The 20,262-nt window shown below is 43.4% G+C and overlaps 1 protein-coding gene across 2 annotated transcripts in view; it reads right to left on the reverse strand.

Annotated features, from left to right (window-relative positions):
• arhgap10 (Rho GTPase activating protein 10) overlaps positions 1-20,262 on the reverse strand; it is a 168,413-nt gene that overhangs the window by 49,151 nt on the left and 99,000 nt on the right. For both annotated transcript variants that reach the window (XM_033017799.1, XM_033017808.1), the window contains 7 exons: positions 19,987-20,116; positions 17,107-17,213; positions 12,831-12,925; positions 4,684-4,762; positions 2,155-2,194; positions 1,802-1,867; positions 758-832 (listed from right to left, as the gene is read on the reverse strand). In XM_033017799.1, coding sequence (XP_032873690.1) covers positions 758-832; positions 1,802-1,867; positions 2,155-2,194; positions 4,684-4,762; positions 12,831-12,925; positions 17,107-17,213; positions 19,987-20,116 — 592 coding nt within the window. The remainder of the gene's footprint in view (positions 1-757; positions 833-1,801; positions 1,868-2,154; positions 2,195-4,683; positions 4,763-12,830; positions 12,926-17,106; positions 17,214-19,986; positions 20,117-20,262) is intronic.

Genomic DNA, 20,262 nt, shown 5'->3' on the forward strand with positions numbered 1-20,262 from the left:
CCATAATTTGCAGGGCTAACCCATATATTTTCATGAAGAAAATACATTGCTGATGCTGAAATCATGAGAAAAAAAGTGATGAGTACCTCAGCAGACAGTGTTTTCATGGTGAACAATTATATCCTAATTGCAGGATGATTAGTCTCTGACTTCTATACCTGTGCAATGCAACATGAAAATCAAAAATTAAGCTGCTAGGTTTGTTTCAGCTGGACTTGGCCACGGGTTCAGCCAGAGCATAAATATGTCCAGGTAAGGGGCTAGGCACACTACATACATAATATAACCACATTCAGTTGTTTTCTTTAACCTCAGTTTGCCTTTATGTTGTCAGAGATATTTTAGAATAGTTCAAATGCCTAAGATGGCATCAAAGCATTAAAATGCACTAGGGGTGTTCTGGGCTAGGCAATGGCATCCAGCCAAAGCAGTAGATCAGATCAGCACCCTCCGAGTGGAAGCAGAGTAGCAAATGATGGAATGACCGATGGGGTATCATGCCATGGAGTTGGGGCAAAGGATAATGTGGCTCCGGTCCTGCTCTACCTTGCAGGACAGTTATGGCAGCCTGACCTCAACATCATATGCTGCTGCAATGCTACGAAAGCCAAATGCAGTCAAGGGAAGTGTGGTGTGGATAGCAAGGACAGCGGGCCAGATCGACCCCGATCGACATCATTAATTCTTGTGAATAATTGTCCCAAATGGAATACAGCTGTTTTTTTTTTTAAACCTGCACGATTAGCAAAACGCTTACCATTTAACAGGTTCACCAGCTTCTGGACTTTTGAACTGACTCCAACCACTCTATATATACCTTGATCATTCAGTCCTGAAAAATAAAAACATAATATTAACACAACAGTGATCACACAACTGTTCATGTGCCATTTCAATTCTGTTTGCAAGCAAAATGATTTCATACAGCAGCACATCTTCGCCTACCATAAAATAGACAAATCGAGACCAACGTGTAGATTCCTTCTTATTTTATGTCTGTAATTATTTTTGCCAATAATTAACAATTTGGTTTAATTGAAATATTACTGTCATTTGGCTCTGTTGAGTATCTTCAGGTTGTTTCCCCCTGGCATAGGATATTATTCAAATAGATTTTTCTCCCATCTGATTCCAGAACCAGGGGCCACAGTCTTAGAATAAAGGGAATGTCATTTAAGACTGAGGTGAGAAAAACCTTTTTCACCCAGAGAGTGGTGAATTTATGGAATTCCCTGCCACAGAGGGCAGTGGAGGCCAAGTCACTGGATGGATTTAAGATAGAGTTAGATAGAGCTCTAGGGGCTAGTGGAGTCAAGGGATATGGGGAGAAGGCAGGCACGGGTTATTGATAGGGGATGATCAGCCATGATCACAATGAATGGCGGTGCTGGCTCGAAGGGCCGAATGGCCACCTCCTGCACCTATTTTCTATGTTTCTATGTCTATGTTTCTATTCCCTATCCAACCTCACGCCAATGCAAACAGCCTCAGTAATCAAGGCGACAAAAAAAAAAGCCAGTAGCTACGGCCTGCAATGTTGTTTGCATCTAGCTTTTAGGAAGAACAATCTTCTGCTATTGTATTATCATGACTTGGTATGATTGGTTGACAAATCTAAATTCTACTGCTCGACATAAAATACATGACTATAATACATTAACTGACATTATTTCCTCACTGTCGATTAGACCATAATTATAGAGTAAAACACCTTAATCTCGTAAATAAACTTAGTGACTCTCTCCAAGTTTCTTCTCAACTTATTAGAAATGATTAGAAAGGCAGAATAAAGTAAGATTACCACGTGTCTCAAGTACATGGATGCATTTCTTTAGTATGTTGAAACCCATTTCATCCAGTTGCATATCTTAAAAGAAAAAAGTTACAAAATCACAATCTATGGAATAAACCACTTTGACATAAAACAAAAATCCTTTTAAGCATATCTGGAATATATGACATAATTGTAATAATAGAGAATATAAACATGATTTTTATTTCTGATTATTTAAAATAAAATAATCAGGCTCTTTAATTAAAGAATCCAAGAAACCTATATTTCTGTGATGAAAACGCAAGCTTGGAGTCTGACTGAAGTTGCAAGAGTAGCCAGGTACAACAGTTTAATAATTACATTTATATGCATATACTTACTTCCTTCTTTTCTTGAATTATTCCTGGTGATTAAATATACCTGTCATTAGAAGAAACATTGTTACAGCAAACTACACTGAATAAAGAGAACCAATGCAATTATAAAAGGGTCATTAAACAATGCGTTGTGAAAAGGGTTGGCCATATTGATTTTTTAAAGATATTCTGTGGAAAATGGGAATCATTCTTAAATTCCATCGAAAATGCCATTTCCTTTTACCATTACAAGCTACATTTTGACCATGCCCTCTTCTGGCACATTGAGATTCAATATTTAGGGTCATATAGCATAGAAACAGAGCCCTCAGCCTAACTCATCCCTGCTGAACAAAATACCCCATTCTAAACTAGTCCCATTTACCATCAGCAAAATGTATTGCTACAATTTACAATGGTTTCCTTAACTGCATCTTACTGACCCCAAAAAACTTTAGCGTGAATGAGGACAACACTACAGACTATTGAAGTGCACTTTCTAAAATTGTGCCGCCTCCATAGTGTGCTGACATCCCAAGGATGAAATGACGAAATGACCAACGAAACATAATCAAAAAGGATCATTCCAACATGGTAAATTTTACTTTAGTTCAGAGATACAGTGTGGGAACAGGCCCTTCGGCCCACCATGTTCGCAACGGCCATCAATCCCTGCACATTAACACTATCCTACACACATACACACACAAAGGACAATTTACATTTATACCAAGCCAATTAACCTGCAAACCTGTACATCTTTGGAGTGTGGGAAAAATCGAAGATCTCAGAGAAAACCCAGCAGGTCACGGGAAGAATATACAAACTTCGTACAGACAAGTACCGATAGTTAGGATAGAACCCGGGTCTCTGGTGCTGTAAGGCAGTAAGTAGCTCTACCGCTACGCCACCGTGCTGCCCCATCTTTCTACAGCAAACACTTTCAATCTGCCCATACCCATGAGATGTCACCCTCCCTGTGACACCTCTTCTAAACTGCTGAAACTTAAATGCTTTAATCGGGATTTGAATAGAGTGCATTTTGATACTATTTGCAGCATGGGCGTTCTAGGGGTCAGATTATCTGTAAAGGACTATGACAAATTGGACTTGGGATCAGGCATATTAATGACTACAGCACAACATAAGTTGTGTACTACTTCCCAGCCAAATGTCTCTGCTCTCAGCTTTTTAAAAGGTAGTGAGTGTTTTCCTTCATTTAGAGCTGCCAGACCGAGTTTGAGTTATCTGCTTAGAATACTTCATTTATCTTAAAAGGAAAAAAATGTTTGAACGGTGACCCACTTTGAGCTGTGCAATTTAGGCAGCGCAGTTTGTGTGTCTTACTCACAATTTATCTAACTGTTAAAGCTTGAGTTGTGATTATTGGCATCTGGATGTATAAATAATTTATTTATTTGCAATTATTCTCAGGTTAATCCTTCCAGATTTCATTACATCACAAACGTCAAAATTTTTAGGCAATTCCCCTGTTACAATGACTGACATCGAATCCATAAAGCCATATTTCTGTCCTTGGTTATTTTTCATCGAGGCACAGTTGATACATTTTCTACACGTGTTCTCACTTTGTTTTCTAAGGCTTGGACTGCCACTTCTGTTCAAAACTTAAATATTGGTATACTGTCTCGAATACTTCTCAAAGTTACTTGTAATGAACAAACAATTGAGGAATTGCCCCTCCATTTTAACCAGGAATTATGAACTTTACATTTATATGAATTCATTGTAAACAATTTTTTTCTAGTTTAGTTTCGAGATACAGCGCGGAAACAGGCCCTTCGGCCCACCGGGTCTGCGCCGACCAGCGATCCCTGCATATTAACGCTATCCTACACACTCTAAGGATATTTTTTACATTTCCCAAGCCAATTCACCTACATACCTGTACGTCTTGAGGGTGGGAGGTAACCGAAGATCTTGAAACCCACGCGGTCACGGGAAGAACGTACAAACTCCATACAGACAGCACCCGTCGGGATTGAACCCGGGTCTCCAGTGCTGCAAGCGCTGTAAGGCAGCAACTCTACCGCTGCGCTACCTTGCCGCTCTGATTCTAGTTATGGCTGTTCACGTTCAGGTCAGCAACATTTCACATCTTCAGAATGGCTACTCAATTTTGTGCTATTTTCCCTTTATTTTAATACAGCAAACCTTCCTCGGAAAACAAAGTAGAAAACCATGGATTTTTATCAGCTTAGCTGAAAGGAAGAGTAAATTACACTTAAAAGACTGCTTGTTGATTTAGGTAGCATTCAAATCTTACTGAATTACAGATTATTAATCATACCAAATTACCCATTCAGCCATGCAGCATTAATGCACAGAACACTCAATTTAACTTACTGGTTATAGACACAAAATGCTGGAGTATGTCAGCGGGATAGGCAGCGTCTCTGGATAGAAGGAATGGGTGACGTGTACCATCCCTTCTAACCAGAGATGCTGCCTGCCGCACAGAGTTACTCCAACATTTTGTGTCTATCTTCGGTGTAAACCAGCATCTGCAGTTCTTTCCTCCACTTAACTTACTGGTTCTTTGCCATCCAAAGCTTCCATCCACTGTCTACGGTCTTCTTCTGTAATCGCTTGGAGAGTGATAACACTCTGCCTGCAATACACACCAACAAGAAAATATATCTACTGAAAATGAAAACCAAACACCTACATCACAATTCCAACTGTAAAATTGTTTGAGACTACATCTGTGACAATTACACCATTTGATCCTCTAATAGCAAGACTATTTAAGTTTGATTAGAGCAGGATCATGCTTTTTTCATTCATTTGACAACCGCGTGAAATGGCAAAACAAAAACACACACAAGCATTCTTCCACAACAGTGCTGAATAAATAAAATAGCCTAAGTGAAAAATAATAAACATGCACAGAAACTGCAAGCTGGATGTACTTTATTCAATCATTTACAGGAACATCACTCTTTTAACAAAATTAACTCAATAAAAAATCACTTTGAAACACCTCAAAAACAAATAATACCAAACTGTGTCTCTTTCATTATACACTTGGGTCTTTTCAGATGTACTTATCCAAGCTTATTGATAAATGTGGCCTCTATTTATCTTAGATAAGTCACAATGGTGATTGCAGTCAGTAATGGGAATCTTCCAAGTTTAACAAAGTCCCCTTTCTTTAAAGGAATTCTGAATGGAGAACTAGCTGTGCTTTTGGCTAGAGAGTTCAGGCTGGAGTTCATGGCAACTCCAGCTTCCCAAATTATCTTGCAGTTTTCTGTGCAGATGGTTTTTGCAAATCCTGTTCCACCAATCCCATATAGTTTCCAATTGAAAGCATCCTATGATTTGACTTTTAAAAGATAGACAACGCGACCTAATCTTTTATGAAAACTCTAATTTGGGCCATAATTCCACAAGCTGCAATATCAGCCTCCAACTGCTTGTCCTTTACAATTTCTTAAACAGTTATAGCTTGTCGGATAGACACAAAATGCTGGACTAACTCAGAGGGACAGGCAGCATCTCTGGAGAGAAGGAACGGGTGACATTTCTGGTCGAGGCCCTTCTTCAGCCCTTGACCGCATCTTATTTATTTCCAGCACATCTACTCTCTCACCCTCTCTCCCTCTCCATAGACAATCCAAGAACAGAGTCCACAGTCCTTGCCTTTCATAGAAACATAGAAAATAGGTGGAGGCCATTTTGCCCTTCAAGCCAGCACCGCCATTCATTGTGATCATGGCTGATCGTCCCCAATCAATAACCCGTGTCTACCTTCCCCCCATATCCCTTGATTCCACCAGCCCCTAGAGCTCTATCGAACTTTATCTTAAATCCATCCAGTGATTTGGCCTCCACTGCCCTCTGTGGCAGGGAATTCCACAAATTCACAACTCTCTGGGTGAAAACGTTTTTTCTCACCCAAGTCCTAAATGGCCTCCCCTTTATTCTAAGACTGTGGCCCCTGGTTCTGGACTCGCCCAACATTGGGATCATTTTTCCTGAATCTAGCTTGTCCGGTGCTTTTATCATTTTATATGTTTCTATAAGATCCCCCTCATCCTTCTAAACTCCAGTGAATACAAGCCTAGTCTTTTCAATATTTCATCATATGGCAGTCCCGCCATCCCAGGGATCAATCTCGTGAACCAATGCTGCACTGCCTCAATTACAAGGATGTCCTTCCTCAAATTAGGAGACCAAAACTGTACACAATACTCCCAGATGTGGTCTTACCAGAGCCCTATACAACTGCAGAAGAACCTCTCTACTCCTATACTGAAATCCTCTTGTTATGAAGGCTAACATTCCATTAGCTTTCTTCACTGCCTACTGTACCTGCACGCCAACTTTCAGTGACCGGTGTACAAGGACACCCAGGTCTCGCTGTACCTCCCCCCTTACCTAACCTAACCCCATTTCATAGCACCAGCTGAACAAGTGAACTGTTTCTTCCCACTGAACATGGGGCACAAAACACAAGCTTGACCTTTAGTAAAAACCTTGAAAAAGATCAGGTTGGGGTATGTGACGAGCAAATGATTTGTCCAAGTAGCCCAGCAAGTACCTACAATTTGTCATGGGAGTATCCTTTATGGGTGTAGATGTCACTTCCCCAGCTGGTAGCCTATTCAAAATCTTCTAAATAGGGACAAAGTAGGCAGAATGGAGGTAGTGAACTACCTTCCTATCAATGACATTCTTCCCTCCTAACATTCCTACCTATGGGAATCCGTATGAAGTCAGTGCAAAGAATGAGGTAAAAATGCATCAGAAATGTATTAAACAACAGAGCTGGCACAGGCGGTTGAATAACATTCCTACTTCTTACAAAGGAACACAGCCCACAGTAATAATGCAGACCGCAAATTACTATGCAACTCAGAATCTGGGCGAATTTTGTCTTTAACAAAAAAGACAAAGTACAGGAGTAACTCAGCAGGTCGGGCAGCATCGGAGGAACATGGATAGGCAAACATTTTACATCAGCACCCTTCAGACATTGTGAGAAGAAAGCTGGAAGAGAGGAGGGGCAGGACAAAGCCTGGCTGGCCATTGGTAATAAAACAAGCAATAATAGTGCAAAGATCAAAACTATGCTCCCAAGTCTATGTCGTTCAGAGAAACCTAGTTCTGTGTGAGCTTGGTAACGAGTTTGGAGGGGATGATGGTGTTGAATACCGAGCTGGAATCTACAAACAACAGCCTGATGTATGTATTTTTATTGTCCAAGTAGTCCAGTGCAGAATGGAGAGCCAGTGAGATTGCATCCTCCGTTGACCTGTTGTGGCAGTAAGCAAATTGTAGTAGTCCAGGTTCTTGTTGTGGTAGGAGCCATAACAAACATTTCAGAGCATTGACAGGTGCAAGACAAAAGGATTGAAGAGCTGTGGATCTAGAAAAAAAAAAGTGGGTGGCAGGAGATGATGAAGGAAGAAATAGGTGTGAGTGCAGGTGGAGCACGAGGGAGAGGGGGAAAAGAAAAGGGAGTGGGGGAGGTAAGGGGTTGGCGGTTGCCTAAAACTGGATCATTTAATTGTTGGTTTGTAAACTACCCAAGTGGAATTTGAAGCTTGTTCCTCCAGTTTGCATGTGGCCTCACTCTGAAGGAGGCACAGGACAGAAAGGTCAGCATTGGAATAGGAAGAAGAGTTAAAATGGTTAGCGACCAGGAGATCCAGTAGGCCTTGGCAAACTGAGGCAAATCTAGCCCTAGTCTTTGATGTAGGTCGGAAGGGACCAGACGGGGAGGGGAATTGGAATCAATGTATTTGACGAGCTCTCTGGGGCAGGAGCAGGTAGAAACAATGCATTGGCCATGGCAGTCCTGTTTGTGGCTTTTGGGCAGGAAATAGAAGCAGGCAGTATAGGGCTGGGGAACGATAAAGATTGGAGGCTGTGGAGGGGATCTTGCCAGAGGTGATGAAATCGTAAACAGTCTGAGAGATGATGGCTTCGTGTTTGTCTGTGAGGTCGTGGCCAAGAGGTAAGTATGAGGAGGTGTCTGAGAGCTGGTGCCCAGCGTCAGTGTGGATTCTGAATTTATCTTTGTTCCTTTGTGTTAGTTTGCTGCTTCATGACTGTGCCTTGCTTTGTTCTGCTCCAACGAAAAGTACTGAACTCTTGCTATACTTTCCGACACAGCAGTCGTGTGTGGTCCTTTAAATATAGTAGTCTGTGTATGCAGATCCACAGATAATTTTCAGCTGAACTTTAAACTATACTGCATTCTTAGCCTCCATTGGGAAAATCTGGGTCAGTGGGGGTTTTTTTTAGCCTCCTTATGGGAACTTTGTAAGTTAGTGGTCAACGAGTCTGTCCAATGATGGGAACGGAATTGGGTGCAAAACGTGCATGACGGTTGTATCTCTAAACTAAGCTAAACTAAACATGGCAGGAATGCAAGCCCAACACTTTGGTCAAATCCTTTGAGTACGGCAGGAGTCAGTTTTCTGGATTTCTCACAGATGGGGCAAGTTGTTCATATTCTCCATTCTATCTACCTTGTCCAGATTCAGAAGACTGATGCAATTAACCCAGGTTGTCCTGGAACCAAATGGAAGGTGGTAAACATCACCATGGTTTCCAACAATGCGATTCAGTCATACAGAATAGCCAGAACAAGCCCCACCCATCTTCTTCGCTGCCGTGTGCTGGGGCAGCAGGGCAAAGGCCGCAGACGCCAACAGGATTAACAAGGTCATCAGGAAAGCTGGCTCTGTCCTGGGAGCAGAGTTGGATTCATGGGAGATGATCTTGGAGGGGAGGATGCTCCTCAAACTGCGGAGCATCTTGGACAATACAGCTGACCCCCTCCATGACACACTGGTCAAACTGAGAGGAACCTTCAGCAACAGATTGGTTCCAACAAGATGCAGTACAGAACGCCACGGGAGATCATTCTTCCCTGTGGCTATCAATCTGTACACTCCTCCCCCTTCTGTTGTGGGGTAGACTGACTCGATTCCCCTCCCACCCCCAGCCCCACTCCGCAATCTTTGCAATCCGTTCCACTCGTCACTTTAATTTCACGTTTCATGGATCTTGTTGTGTTTTATAACTGTTGGCGGACCAATTTCCCTTCTTGGATAAACTCCTCGAGAAACCTTTAGCAAATAATAAATGTCACAGCTGGCAACAAGTCTGTCATGTTTCTGAGCATCTCCAAATTTAGAAGCATCTAAATTATTGACAAATGAACCGACTCAAAATATTCTAATTCAAGTTTTGAAAAGTTAAAATCAACTAAAGCATTCAAAACGCTCAAGTAATTCAAAACACAAAATAAAACAAAAATAACTTAAAACAATGCGTATAGAAGCTGGGATGTAAGCTGAGTTCTGAGTGGTAGCGCAGAAGGTTAAGTGGGGACTTGATAGAGGTCTTTAAAATGATGAGAGGGATAGACAGAGTTGATGTGGATCAGCTTTTCCCTTTGAGAATAGGGAAGATTCAAACAAGAGGACATGACTTCAGAATTAAGGGACAGAAGTTTAGGGGTAACATGAGGGGGAACTTCTTTACTCAGAGAGTGGTAGCGGTGTGGAATGAGCTTCCAGTGGAAGTGGTGAAGTTCGTTGGTATCATTTAAAAATAAATTGGATAGGCATATGGATTAGAAGGGAATGGAGGGTTATGGTATGAGTGCAGACAGGTGGGACTAAGGGAAAAAAGTTGTTCGGCACGGACTTGTAGGACCGAGATGGCCTGTTTCCGTGCTGTAATTGTTATATGGTTATATGGTTAATGCAACTTAATTTTTTTTCTTCCAGGCTGCTCCATAACACATTCAAAGGAAAAGATTAAGCTCAGTGAAGATCCGAGTGCTAATTACCACACATAAATCATGAGCATTTCAGCAAACTCCTGTTCACTGCTCGTTGAGCTCAGGCAGCAAGATCAAGACGTCTGCTTCTCTCCCAGAAGTTCAAACATTTATTAGCATTTACACTGAGAAATGCTTAGTCTCTTTACTTTCGGGGTAGATTCAGAAGTGACTCAATGATTGAAGGACTGGTAGAAACTCAGCTGACAAATTAATCCTGGTTTACAGATCAGAGCTAGTAAATTATGTTAAACCAGCAGTAAACTGTGCTAATTGGTTCTTTTGAAGAAAATTGAGTCTGGCTGGGGGGTTGAATTGTAAAATTGTAAAAGGATGCCAGATCAGGGGTGATCTTCACGTGGGGAAAGCAAAGTAAAATATAGTAACCAAGGATGGAGGAGATAAATGGAGAAGACAAAGAGTTGCAAGTGGTGAAATCTGATCAGAAAGTGGAATTTCAAACCAGAGGGAGGGATGGCATATGGATAAGGGTTGGGGAAGAAAAATGGGAAACCTGGAATTGGGAAGGGTGATTGTTGAGCTGAGTAGGAAAAAGTAAACTAGGTGACAAAGGGAAGGAGGGAGGGGGAAGGAAAAAAAGGTATATGTGGGGGTGAGGGCTATATTTTGGGACGACAGATGGCACAATGGGCTAAGTGTTCGGCTGGCAACCGGAAGGTAGCCGGTTCGAATCCCGCTTGGAGCGCATACTGTCGTTGTGTCCTTGGGCAAGACACTTCACCCACCTTTGCCTGTGTGTGAATGTGTGTGAGTGATTGGTGGTGGTCGGAGGGGCCTTAGGCGCAGATTGGCAGCCACGCTTCCGTCAGTCTGCCCCAGGGCAGCTGTGGCTACAGAAGTAGCTTACCACCACCGAGTGTGACTGAGGAGTGAATGAATAATGCGATGTAAAGCGCCTTGAGTATTAGAAAGGCGCTATATAAATCCCATCCATTATTATTATTATTATTATATTTTACCTGAAGTTGGAGATTTCCATGTTTAAGAAAGAACTGCAGATGCTGGGAACATTGAAGGTAGACATAAATGCTGGAGGAACTCAGCGGGTGAGGCAGCATCTAAGAAGAGTTTCGGCCCGAAACGTTGCCTATTCTTTCTCTCCATAGATGCTGCCTCACCCGCTGAGTTCTTCCAGCATTTATGTCTACCTTTGTTGGATATTTCCGTGTTCATTTCATTATTTTGTATGGGACCTCAGTGGAATACAAGTTACTGTTCTTCCCGTTTGCACACGGCTTCACTCTTACGTTGGAGAAGGCCGAGGACAGTCAGTTCAGTTGGGGAATGGGTAGAGGAACTAAAGTGGCTTGCAACCAGTAGCTCCAGCTGGCTCTGTACAACATAGTGCAAGCTTTTGGGAAAGGGTTCAAATAATCTAGGGATGGTCTCACTGAGGCGATCACATCAACAGCACTTAATGCAATAGACGAGAGGAGGAAGTGCATTTATATCTCTATCTCAGCTGGAAGGAATGTTTGGGTCCCTGAATGATGAGATATAGAGACAGGAGTTGCACCTCCTGTGGTTACTCGGGAACATATCCCGTGGAGGGATGAGCGGATCTAGGAGTCACAGAGAGCAGTCTGTGTGGAAAGCAGAAAGGGTGAAGCAAAATGTGTAATATGCGACTGGTGGTGGGATCACATTGAAGATGGCGGAAAAAACTAAAATCGGACAATGATACGTTGGATGGTGATGGGGTGAAATGCAAGGAACTCTATCCCTGTTCTGTATGGGCAGAAAATATTGGTGCAGCCTTTAGGTGGCAGGGGAGGGGGGGAGAAGGAGGGGGAAGAGAAAGGGTGTCAAAACCGTGTTTACTGAACAAAGACGTCAGAGAGTGGAAATCTTCAATTTGATGCGGCAGAGATGGAGAAACGAATAGAAAGGAATGGTGCGCTTGAAAGAGACAGGGTCAGAGGATGTGAAGTCAAGACAACTGTGGAAGTCAGTGGGTTTTCAGCAGACGTCTGTGGATAGACCTTCTCTAGAGATGGAGAGTGAGATCAAGAAAGGGGAGAGAGACATCAGAGACAGTCCAACTAATTTGAGGACAGGGTTGAAGTTGGTGACAAAGTTGATGAAATTAATAAAATTCATGAATTCTGCACAATAGGTAGTCCCAGTACAGTCGAATTTGTGGAAAAAGAGTTGGGTAGTAGTGCCGGGCTAGTTTAGAAAGAGAGTTCAATGTAGGAGGGGGAGCCATCAAAAAGACTGACATAGCTAGGTCTCATGAGGCTCATGGCTATAACTTTGCTTTGAAGAAATTGAGATGAATGAAAAGAAATGTGGAGGGTGAGGGGAAGTTCTGCAAGTCAGAGGAGATCCTTATTTGAAGGGAACTGTTCTCTGTTCTGGGAAGAATGGGAAAATAGAAGTGTAAAAGGATTCAATGCCCAAGGCAAAGATGAGGCTGTGGGAATCGATATCTCGGTAATGATTGATCTAAATGATGACTTGGACCAATGAAGCTACCTGAAGAAGGCAGAAAATAAACTATCTTCCGCTTATTAGCCATGGGTTTTGTCTCCCTTTGTTGCTTTAGCAAGAGATTACATAATATGATATGAGAGGTAGAGAAAGAGCTACTAAACTATAAAAGTTGTCATTGTGATGTGATTAGGCTTGATGGGTCTATCCATAGATGCGTAGGATTGTTAAATGCACAATTTCTTACTTGTTACAGAAAAATGAATGTTACGAAGAAACATCATGGACTGCAGAATTGAAAAATGGTGCATTATTTGTGGCAACACGAGATTTCAAAATCAAAGGAACATGAGTACAAAATTATTTCCAAACAGGTAGAAACTTTTTTTTCTGTCAAGGAACCATAAAGAGCAATGTTTACCTGTCCTTTCCTTCGATGTCAAAACAAAATCTCTTGTCTATGGAATCAGACTTTTTCCTTGTGCAGGATTTAACAATAAATGCATCTTCATCACCCTAAATAAAAATGTACACAATTTTTAAAACAATCTCAATATTCAAAACAAATGCATTTTACAAAATATATCAGTGTTTCAAAAATATTTAAGATAAAATATAGAATGTAGAAACAAGGAACTGCAGATGGTGCATTATATTTGAGATATCTGCAGTTTAACCGTTATTTGCATATAGCCATGTTAATCATACAATGCTTCACACAGAATACAACATCAAATGCATTTACATCTGGCCTTTCTCATTCAATCTCTAGTAATTTGAGGTAGAAACCGTTTGGATGACCTATGACCTAACTCACACCGACTCCTGTTCATACATCAATCCTGGGCCTTCTACCTATTCTGGTTTCCAGTTAAGTAACCCCGTGGATTAAACATTCTTACTGTAGTTTCTCAATCCTTACTTTGCTTATTTCCATCCTAACTCTGTGTCTGCCATAGTTCCAGAAAGTTCTAAATTTCTAGCGTACCTACCAAGCAGAACCTTATCAAAGGTCTTGCTGAAGTCCATACAGACTACATCACCAGCCTTGCCCTCATCAACCTCCTCAGTTACTTCTTCAGAGACGATCCTCCATACACAAAACCATGCTGACTATGCCCAATCAAAGATTTCAAAGGTCTTTTATTGTCACATGTGCCAATTAAGGTACAGTGATATGCGAATTACCATACAAAAAATAGCACCAAGACACACAACTATATAAAAGTTAACATAAACATCCACCTCAGCAAGGCCTTTTGATAAGGTTCTGCTAGGTAAGTGCTCCAGAAATTCAAGTTAACAAATACAACGGATTCCCCACATTCCGCACTATGGTAGAAGACATAAAAAAGTCCAATCTTCTTCCTCTTTATTCTCCCGCGGTCGAGGCAGTCGAACCATCCGTCGGGGCGATCAAAGCTTCCGCACCCGGCAGCCGAAACTCCAGCATCGAGGCGATCGAAACTCCTGTGGCTTGGAGGTTCTGAAGTCGGTCTCTGACCAGAGACCGCGGGATCCGTGATGTTAAATCCGCAAGTACCCACGGCTGGTGCTCCGAGGTCGACCCCTACCAAAGGGATCACGAGCTCCGCGATGGTAAGTCCCGAAGGCTCCCCGCGGTCTCCAGCAAAGGCCGCCAATTTCTTGATGTTAGGCCGCAGTGCAGATACAATACGGAAAACCCCCCCCAAAAAGACCCCACATCTTTGTCGAGGTAAGAGATTGGTAAAAGTTTCCACCAGCTCCCCCCCCCCCTCCCCCCCACATAAAACAAGCTAAAGAAAACTAAAAACATACATTTAACACATACAATTAAAACACAAAGAAGGAAAGAACAGACACTGTTGGCGAGGCAGCCATTGCTGGCGCCACCTGGTGGTCGGATCAACCACTGTCTTTACAAATGCATATATCTCTTATCATTCAGAATCGTTTCCAGAGTCTTTCCTACCACAGATGTTAGCCTAAAGGACACAAAATATTGCATTAACTCAGTGGGTCAGGCAGAAATTGGATAGGTGATGATTCAGGTTGAGACCCTTCTTCATGTTGGAGTGTCTGATGGACTAGAGAAGTCAAAACGGTTGTTGTCCTGCTGGCAGTGAAAATAAAAAGGTTCATAGAGGGCAGAAGGCCAGAACAGGGGGGGTATGAGGTGGGGAATGCTGGAGGCATGAGAAGAGATAATCAGTGGGAGGCGAGGACTCCTTCCCATTGAAAGAAGAAAAGCTTTACATCATGACGGGCCTGGAACTCGTTGAGCCGGCGGTGGCGGAGTACAAAGGTAAGGCCTCGGTTGAGAACAGACCGTTCTGTATTAGAAAAAGAGGCCATGGGGTTGTGGCAGAGGGGAGCAGAGAGAGGCTTGGGGAAGGTACTGTGGCAGGGATGGGGGCTGAGAGGGGAAGGGGGTGGTGTAGGGGTGGGGGTTAGGAGAAATTGGTAGTTTGAAGAGAGGAATGGGCAGCAGGACCCAATGGTGCTATTACCGAGTTTCATTGTAGAATGGGGGGGGGAGCAGGAGGACCTAGGAAAGTCAGACCACATGGTGTTGTAGCCGGCATTGTGAAGGCCCTCGGCCGGGCAAGTTGACACCTTCGACCTGCTGGTGGCTGGGGGGTGAGCAGAGGATCGGGGAAGTCATTTGTCAAGGCCACGGACAGCCGGAGTTCAAGTAAGGGACAGTGTTGGTGGCTGCAGGTGCGGTCTGGACACAGCCGAGGAAAGTGTGGGCCGGCGGTGGCCATGGTGTCAGTAGGTCCAGCCTAAAAGCGGCTGAGGAAGTGGTGACGTACGCAGGCGGTGCTGTTTGGCGGCAGCTTCAGCAGTCCTGGCCTCGGAGAGACCGGGGGTGGCAGTGAACGTTGCCGCTGCTTCTTCTGGCGGCACTGTGGGGTCTAGCCTCATAGTAGTCGGGCACATGGCCAATCCATAGTGGAGCCACTGGCCTGCGGGCCATCGGAGTACGGCTGAGTCAAGCAGAGTCGGCAAATACGTCACCTATCCACATTCTCCACAAATGTTGCCAGACCCCCTGTGTCCTTTTGTGTATTAACCAGAATCTTCAGTTCATTGTTTCTACCGATGTTGGGCTTATACAGTGTCCACCATCATGTTTAGGACAAAGACCCATCATTTATTTATTTGCCTCTGTAGTAATAATAATAATAATAATAATAATAATAATATATTTTATTGTCATTGCACATAAGCGCAACGAGATTTGATATGCAGCTTCCAACCGATGTCATAACATAAATAACTAATAAAATTTGGATTTAGATATCCCGAGGATATGGATTGTAAAAAGAACAGTAAAACAGTCAAAATAGTTCAACAGACTAACAGTACTCCACAATTTGAGATTTGTAATAGAAAAAAATCACATGTGGTTAAAGTGCACATTGTCAGATTTAATAAAGGCTATTTTTATACATTTTGGTTTCACCATGTAGTTGTCAAGTCTACAGTTCCCAGGTTTTTATTTGCAGCCTTCTTAAATAGAAGCACAACATTAGCCTCCCTCCTGTGGTCTGATACCTCAACCGCATCTAATGATTTGTAGATCTCAGTCACTGTTCCTGTAGTTTCTTCTCTAATTTTCTTTCTTAAATATATTCAGAAGAAAGAGATGAGAGGAAAATACAAGGAGGGAATTACAAACCTTTAAGGCCTTTGCACCACTTCCAAGCAGTTCATCAGTAAGTTAACAGAGATAACAGAGCACCAGTATACATACTTGCCTCGCACCCCAGCAAAGGACATGTTACATAGAAACATAGAAAATAGGTGCAGGAGGCATTCGGCCCTTCGAGCCAGCACCACCATTAATTGTGAGCATGGCTGATCGTCCCCAATCAATAACCCGTGCCTGCCTTCTCCCCATATCCCTTGATTCTATTAGCCCCTAGAGCTCCATCTAACTCTCTCTTAAATCCACCCAGTGACTTGGCCTCCACTGCCCTCTGTGGCAGGGTATTCCACAAATTCACAACTCACTGGGTGAAAAAGTTTTTTCTCACCTCAGTCTTAAATGACCTCCCCTTTATTCTAAGACTGTGGCCCCTGGTTCTGGACTCGCCCCACATTGGGAATTTTTTTCCTGCATCTAGCTTGTCCAGTCCTTTTATAATTTTATATGTTTCTGTAAGATCCCCCTCATCCTTCTAAACTCCAGTGAATACAAGCCTAGTCTTTTCAATCTTTCCTCATATGACAGTCCTGCCATCGCAGGGATCAATCTCGTGAACCTACGCTGCACTGCCTCAAAATTCTAAAATCAACAGATCAGTTTGAGAGGCAATGGATATTATGGTGGTAATTGGATGGAGGGTGGTTGGGGTTGGAAAGATAATGTAGAATGGGTAACAAAAATAACACATTACATCCAAAAAAGGTTAAATCAAACGCAAATTTACTGAGAAATTTGCAGTTAGCCGAGTGGCATTCTCTGCTATTAATATGAATTAGAAAAGCAATTTCACGTGCAGGGCAGGTGTGCAATTAAGGTGAATAGCTAACAACGGTTGTTCAAGTTAGGATGTCCACTATTAGCTTCAGAAAAAATTGTGCTGCCCAGTCTGCCTCACTATTAATATGCCTCAAACATGTGACATCATTGCCTTTCTACTACCTTGGTAAATATGTTTGAGATCTATTGTTTGAGATTTTTACAAACCAGTTTAAATACTTACAATTTTCCCACCTGATCTCTGATCAAACTGCAATATGGTAAACCTCTTTGTCTCCTTTTTATAAGTGCAGTAATATTTCACCCAACTTGAGCCAAAGGGACCTGTTCCTAGAACACACAGAGCAATCAGATGTCATTTACCAGTCACTTCAATATTTAACACACTGGAGTAATTTACCATCAAATCAGTGGGTTGATATAAATGCTTTCCTTTGGAAAAAAAATCACATAAATTGATTTTACAAGAACCTTTACAAAGAACCAAACGAAGAAACACGTGTACATGCAATTCAAATACAGGTGCACAACCTTTTATCCGAAAGCCTTGGGACCAGACACTTTTCGTAATTCAGAATTTGTCGGCCTTCGGAATGGAAAATTTTTAGCGTAGATTTTAATGGCTGGCTCAGTGGTAGAGTGCTCAGTTCATATCCGCAAGGTCGCGAGTTTGCGCCTTGATCCCGGCAGTTACTCGGTCGCGAGTTTGAGTCTTCAATGTAGTTTTTTCTTGCAGAATAAATGTTTGTATGAAATGCAGTGTAGGAGAGATGTACTGACTGTGTGGGCAGAACTTTGGAAGTGATTGCCCACCAGTCTAAAAAGCCGCTGTGTCTCCCTGTCCCTGGGATAGCAGGGGGCGATCAAACAGCACAATACCCCCCTCCCCCTCCAACTCCAGAGGAATCCGCTCCCCGATGGGCCGCTACGGCGACAAGTGGCAGTTTGCCCACAGCCTGAGCTGCACCCCCTCATCCGCCACCCCAAGAACAAGACGTACCTTGCACACCATCAGCTTCTGCCCCTACGTGTTCCTCTGGAGTTTGAGCGGGGCTGGGCTGGAGTTGCTGCTGGCTGTGGGTCTCTGGGATCTCCGTGCTTGCAGTGGGCCTGGGGGTCGGTGTCCCGTTGGTCCTGACGTCTCCGGCCACCCCCCTGGACTGGAGCTGAGACTGGGAACTGTACCGCCCTTGCCCCCTCCCTCTGCAACTGCAAACAACCCCACTCTCCTGCTCACCTGCAAGGGCGGTACAGTTCCCGGAGGATGGCAGGTGGCCGGAGACATCAGGACCAACAGGAACCCGCTCCCCGATGGGCCCCTACGACGCCCCGAGCTGCGCCCCGTCATCCGCTACCCAGGTTCCTCTGTAGTTGGAGCGGGGCTGGGCTGGGCTGCTGTTGGCTGTGGGTCTCTGGGATCTCCGTGCTTGCAGTGGGCCTGGGGGTCGGTGTCCCGATGAGGGGGCGCAGCTCGGGAAACGGCTTCTGGTGGTCCTGACGTCTCCGGCCAGTTTGCAGTTTTCCTCTGGAGTTGGAACGGGGCTGGGCTGCTGCTGGCTGTGGGTCTCTGGGATCTCCGTGCTTGCAGTGGGCCTGGGGGTCGGTGTCCCGTTGGTCCTGACGTCTCCGGTGACTGGCACTGACCTGCTGTCATCGCCGACGTGAAGACAGTGCAAAGCCCCCGCGCCGGTGCAATGAGCGGGGAGCTGGAGAGGGGAGGGAAGGGGTCACACACATGGCCGGGAAGCAGAGGGGTGTAGGTGGGGTGAAACTGAAGGGAGCGACAATCTGCTGCTGCCTGCCCGCTGAGTTAAAAAGTTCCCACGCAAGACTCACGATACACTGTGTATCGTGAGTCTACCGTGGGAACTTTTTAACTCAGCGGGCAGGCAGCAGCATATTGTCAATTATTAACCCCCTCGCGCAATATACGCTCACCTTCTCTTTTATGAATGGGGATTTAGTTTCCCTTTCTTCGAGGACCGACCGGAGGTTCCACTGTCACCTCTGCGGGTCGCCCTCGGTGAACGTTTTCAAGGACCTTTCTTCAAGGACCGAAAAAATGTCCGCTATTCGGAGGTTTTCGTTATTTGGACCTTTGGATAAAAGGTTGTGCACCTGTACTAGATCCCAAACCCAATTTTTTGAAGATAAAAATAGGTGGCATTTCTAAAATTGGCAGTTTAAAGGGAATTTGAGGAGGCAGGTTTTTTTTGGTTTTTTTAAAAAACATTATGGCTGGTGACTGGAAATTGCACAGTTGGATACAATCAGTATGTTTAATAGACATTTAAACAAGCACTTAAATAGGCATATCAACCTAATGCAGGCAAATGGAATCAGTGTAGATGGGCAAGACATTCAGCGTAAACAAGATGGGTTGAATGGCCCATTTCTGTGCTGAACAACTCTGACTAAGATTAAGAATGTTAAAAGAAACATCTTGATTTTCTAGGTACACTTTATACTGTAGCAAATCTAAAATGAGGAAGAATTGTACTGCGGAAACAGGCCCATCGAGTCAAGAGCGACCAGCGATCCCCGCACACTGACACTATCCTACACACACTAGGGACAATTTACACTTATATCAAGCCAATTAACCTACAAACCTTTACATCTTTTGGAGTGTGGGCGGAAAGCGAAGATCTCACAGAAAACCCACACGGTCACTGGGAGAATGTACAAACCGAACAGACAGCACCCGTAATCAGGATCGAACCTGCGCCTCCGGTGCTGCACGCACAGTAAGGCAGTAACTCTCCCGCTGCGCCTCCGTGCCGCCCACCAGGGTTCACACAGCACAATTGTTTGCAGTCACCATTGTTTCACCCCTTCAATTTTTCTGTGGTCCAATATTCATCATCATCAATCTGCCTCATGAACTTTCTTCTAAAATTCAGCTTTTACAATCCATGACCAAAATAATACAGCCAATTTTAAATAACAACTATTTCCAATTATTGATTTGACTATTTCATCTACTGAGGCAGATAAACTAATGGGTAAAATAGCCAAAGAAACAAAGGTATAGGCATATTTAACAGCTTCTACAATGCAAATTAAAAATCTTTTAAATTAAGAAGCATTTTAAGAAACATACTTTTCTCGTGTAGATAAAGGTATCCTTCCGTGGTGAACAGCGTTGTCCGAGTATGTTCGTGAGGATTCTTTTTAATCTTGTTCATTAGGTCCTCCACTTCTGACCTTGCACCCTCAAATCGATTCCTCGCCTATGGAACAAGGTAATAAAAAAGTGTAAATATTCAGTGGCAAGGAGCCAAACACTACCATTTACTGATTATTATCTCATTACTGTAATTCAATCTATCATGTTCATCTCTTTCTAAAGTCTGACAAAGGCTCTTTACCCTGAAAT

This window comes from Amblyraja radiata, chromosome 1, assembly GCF_010909765.2.
Source record: "Amblyraja radiata isolate CabotCenter1 chromosome 1, sAmbRad1.1.pri, whole genome shotgun sequence".
NCBI lineage: Eukaryota > Metazoa > Chordata > Chondrichthyes > Rajiformes > Rajidae > Amblyraja > Amblyraja radiata.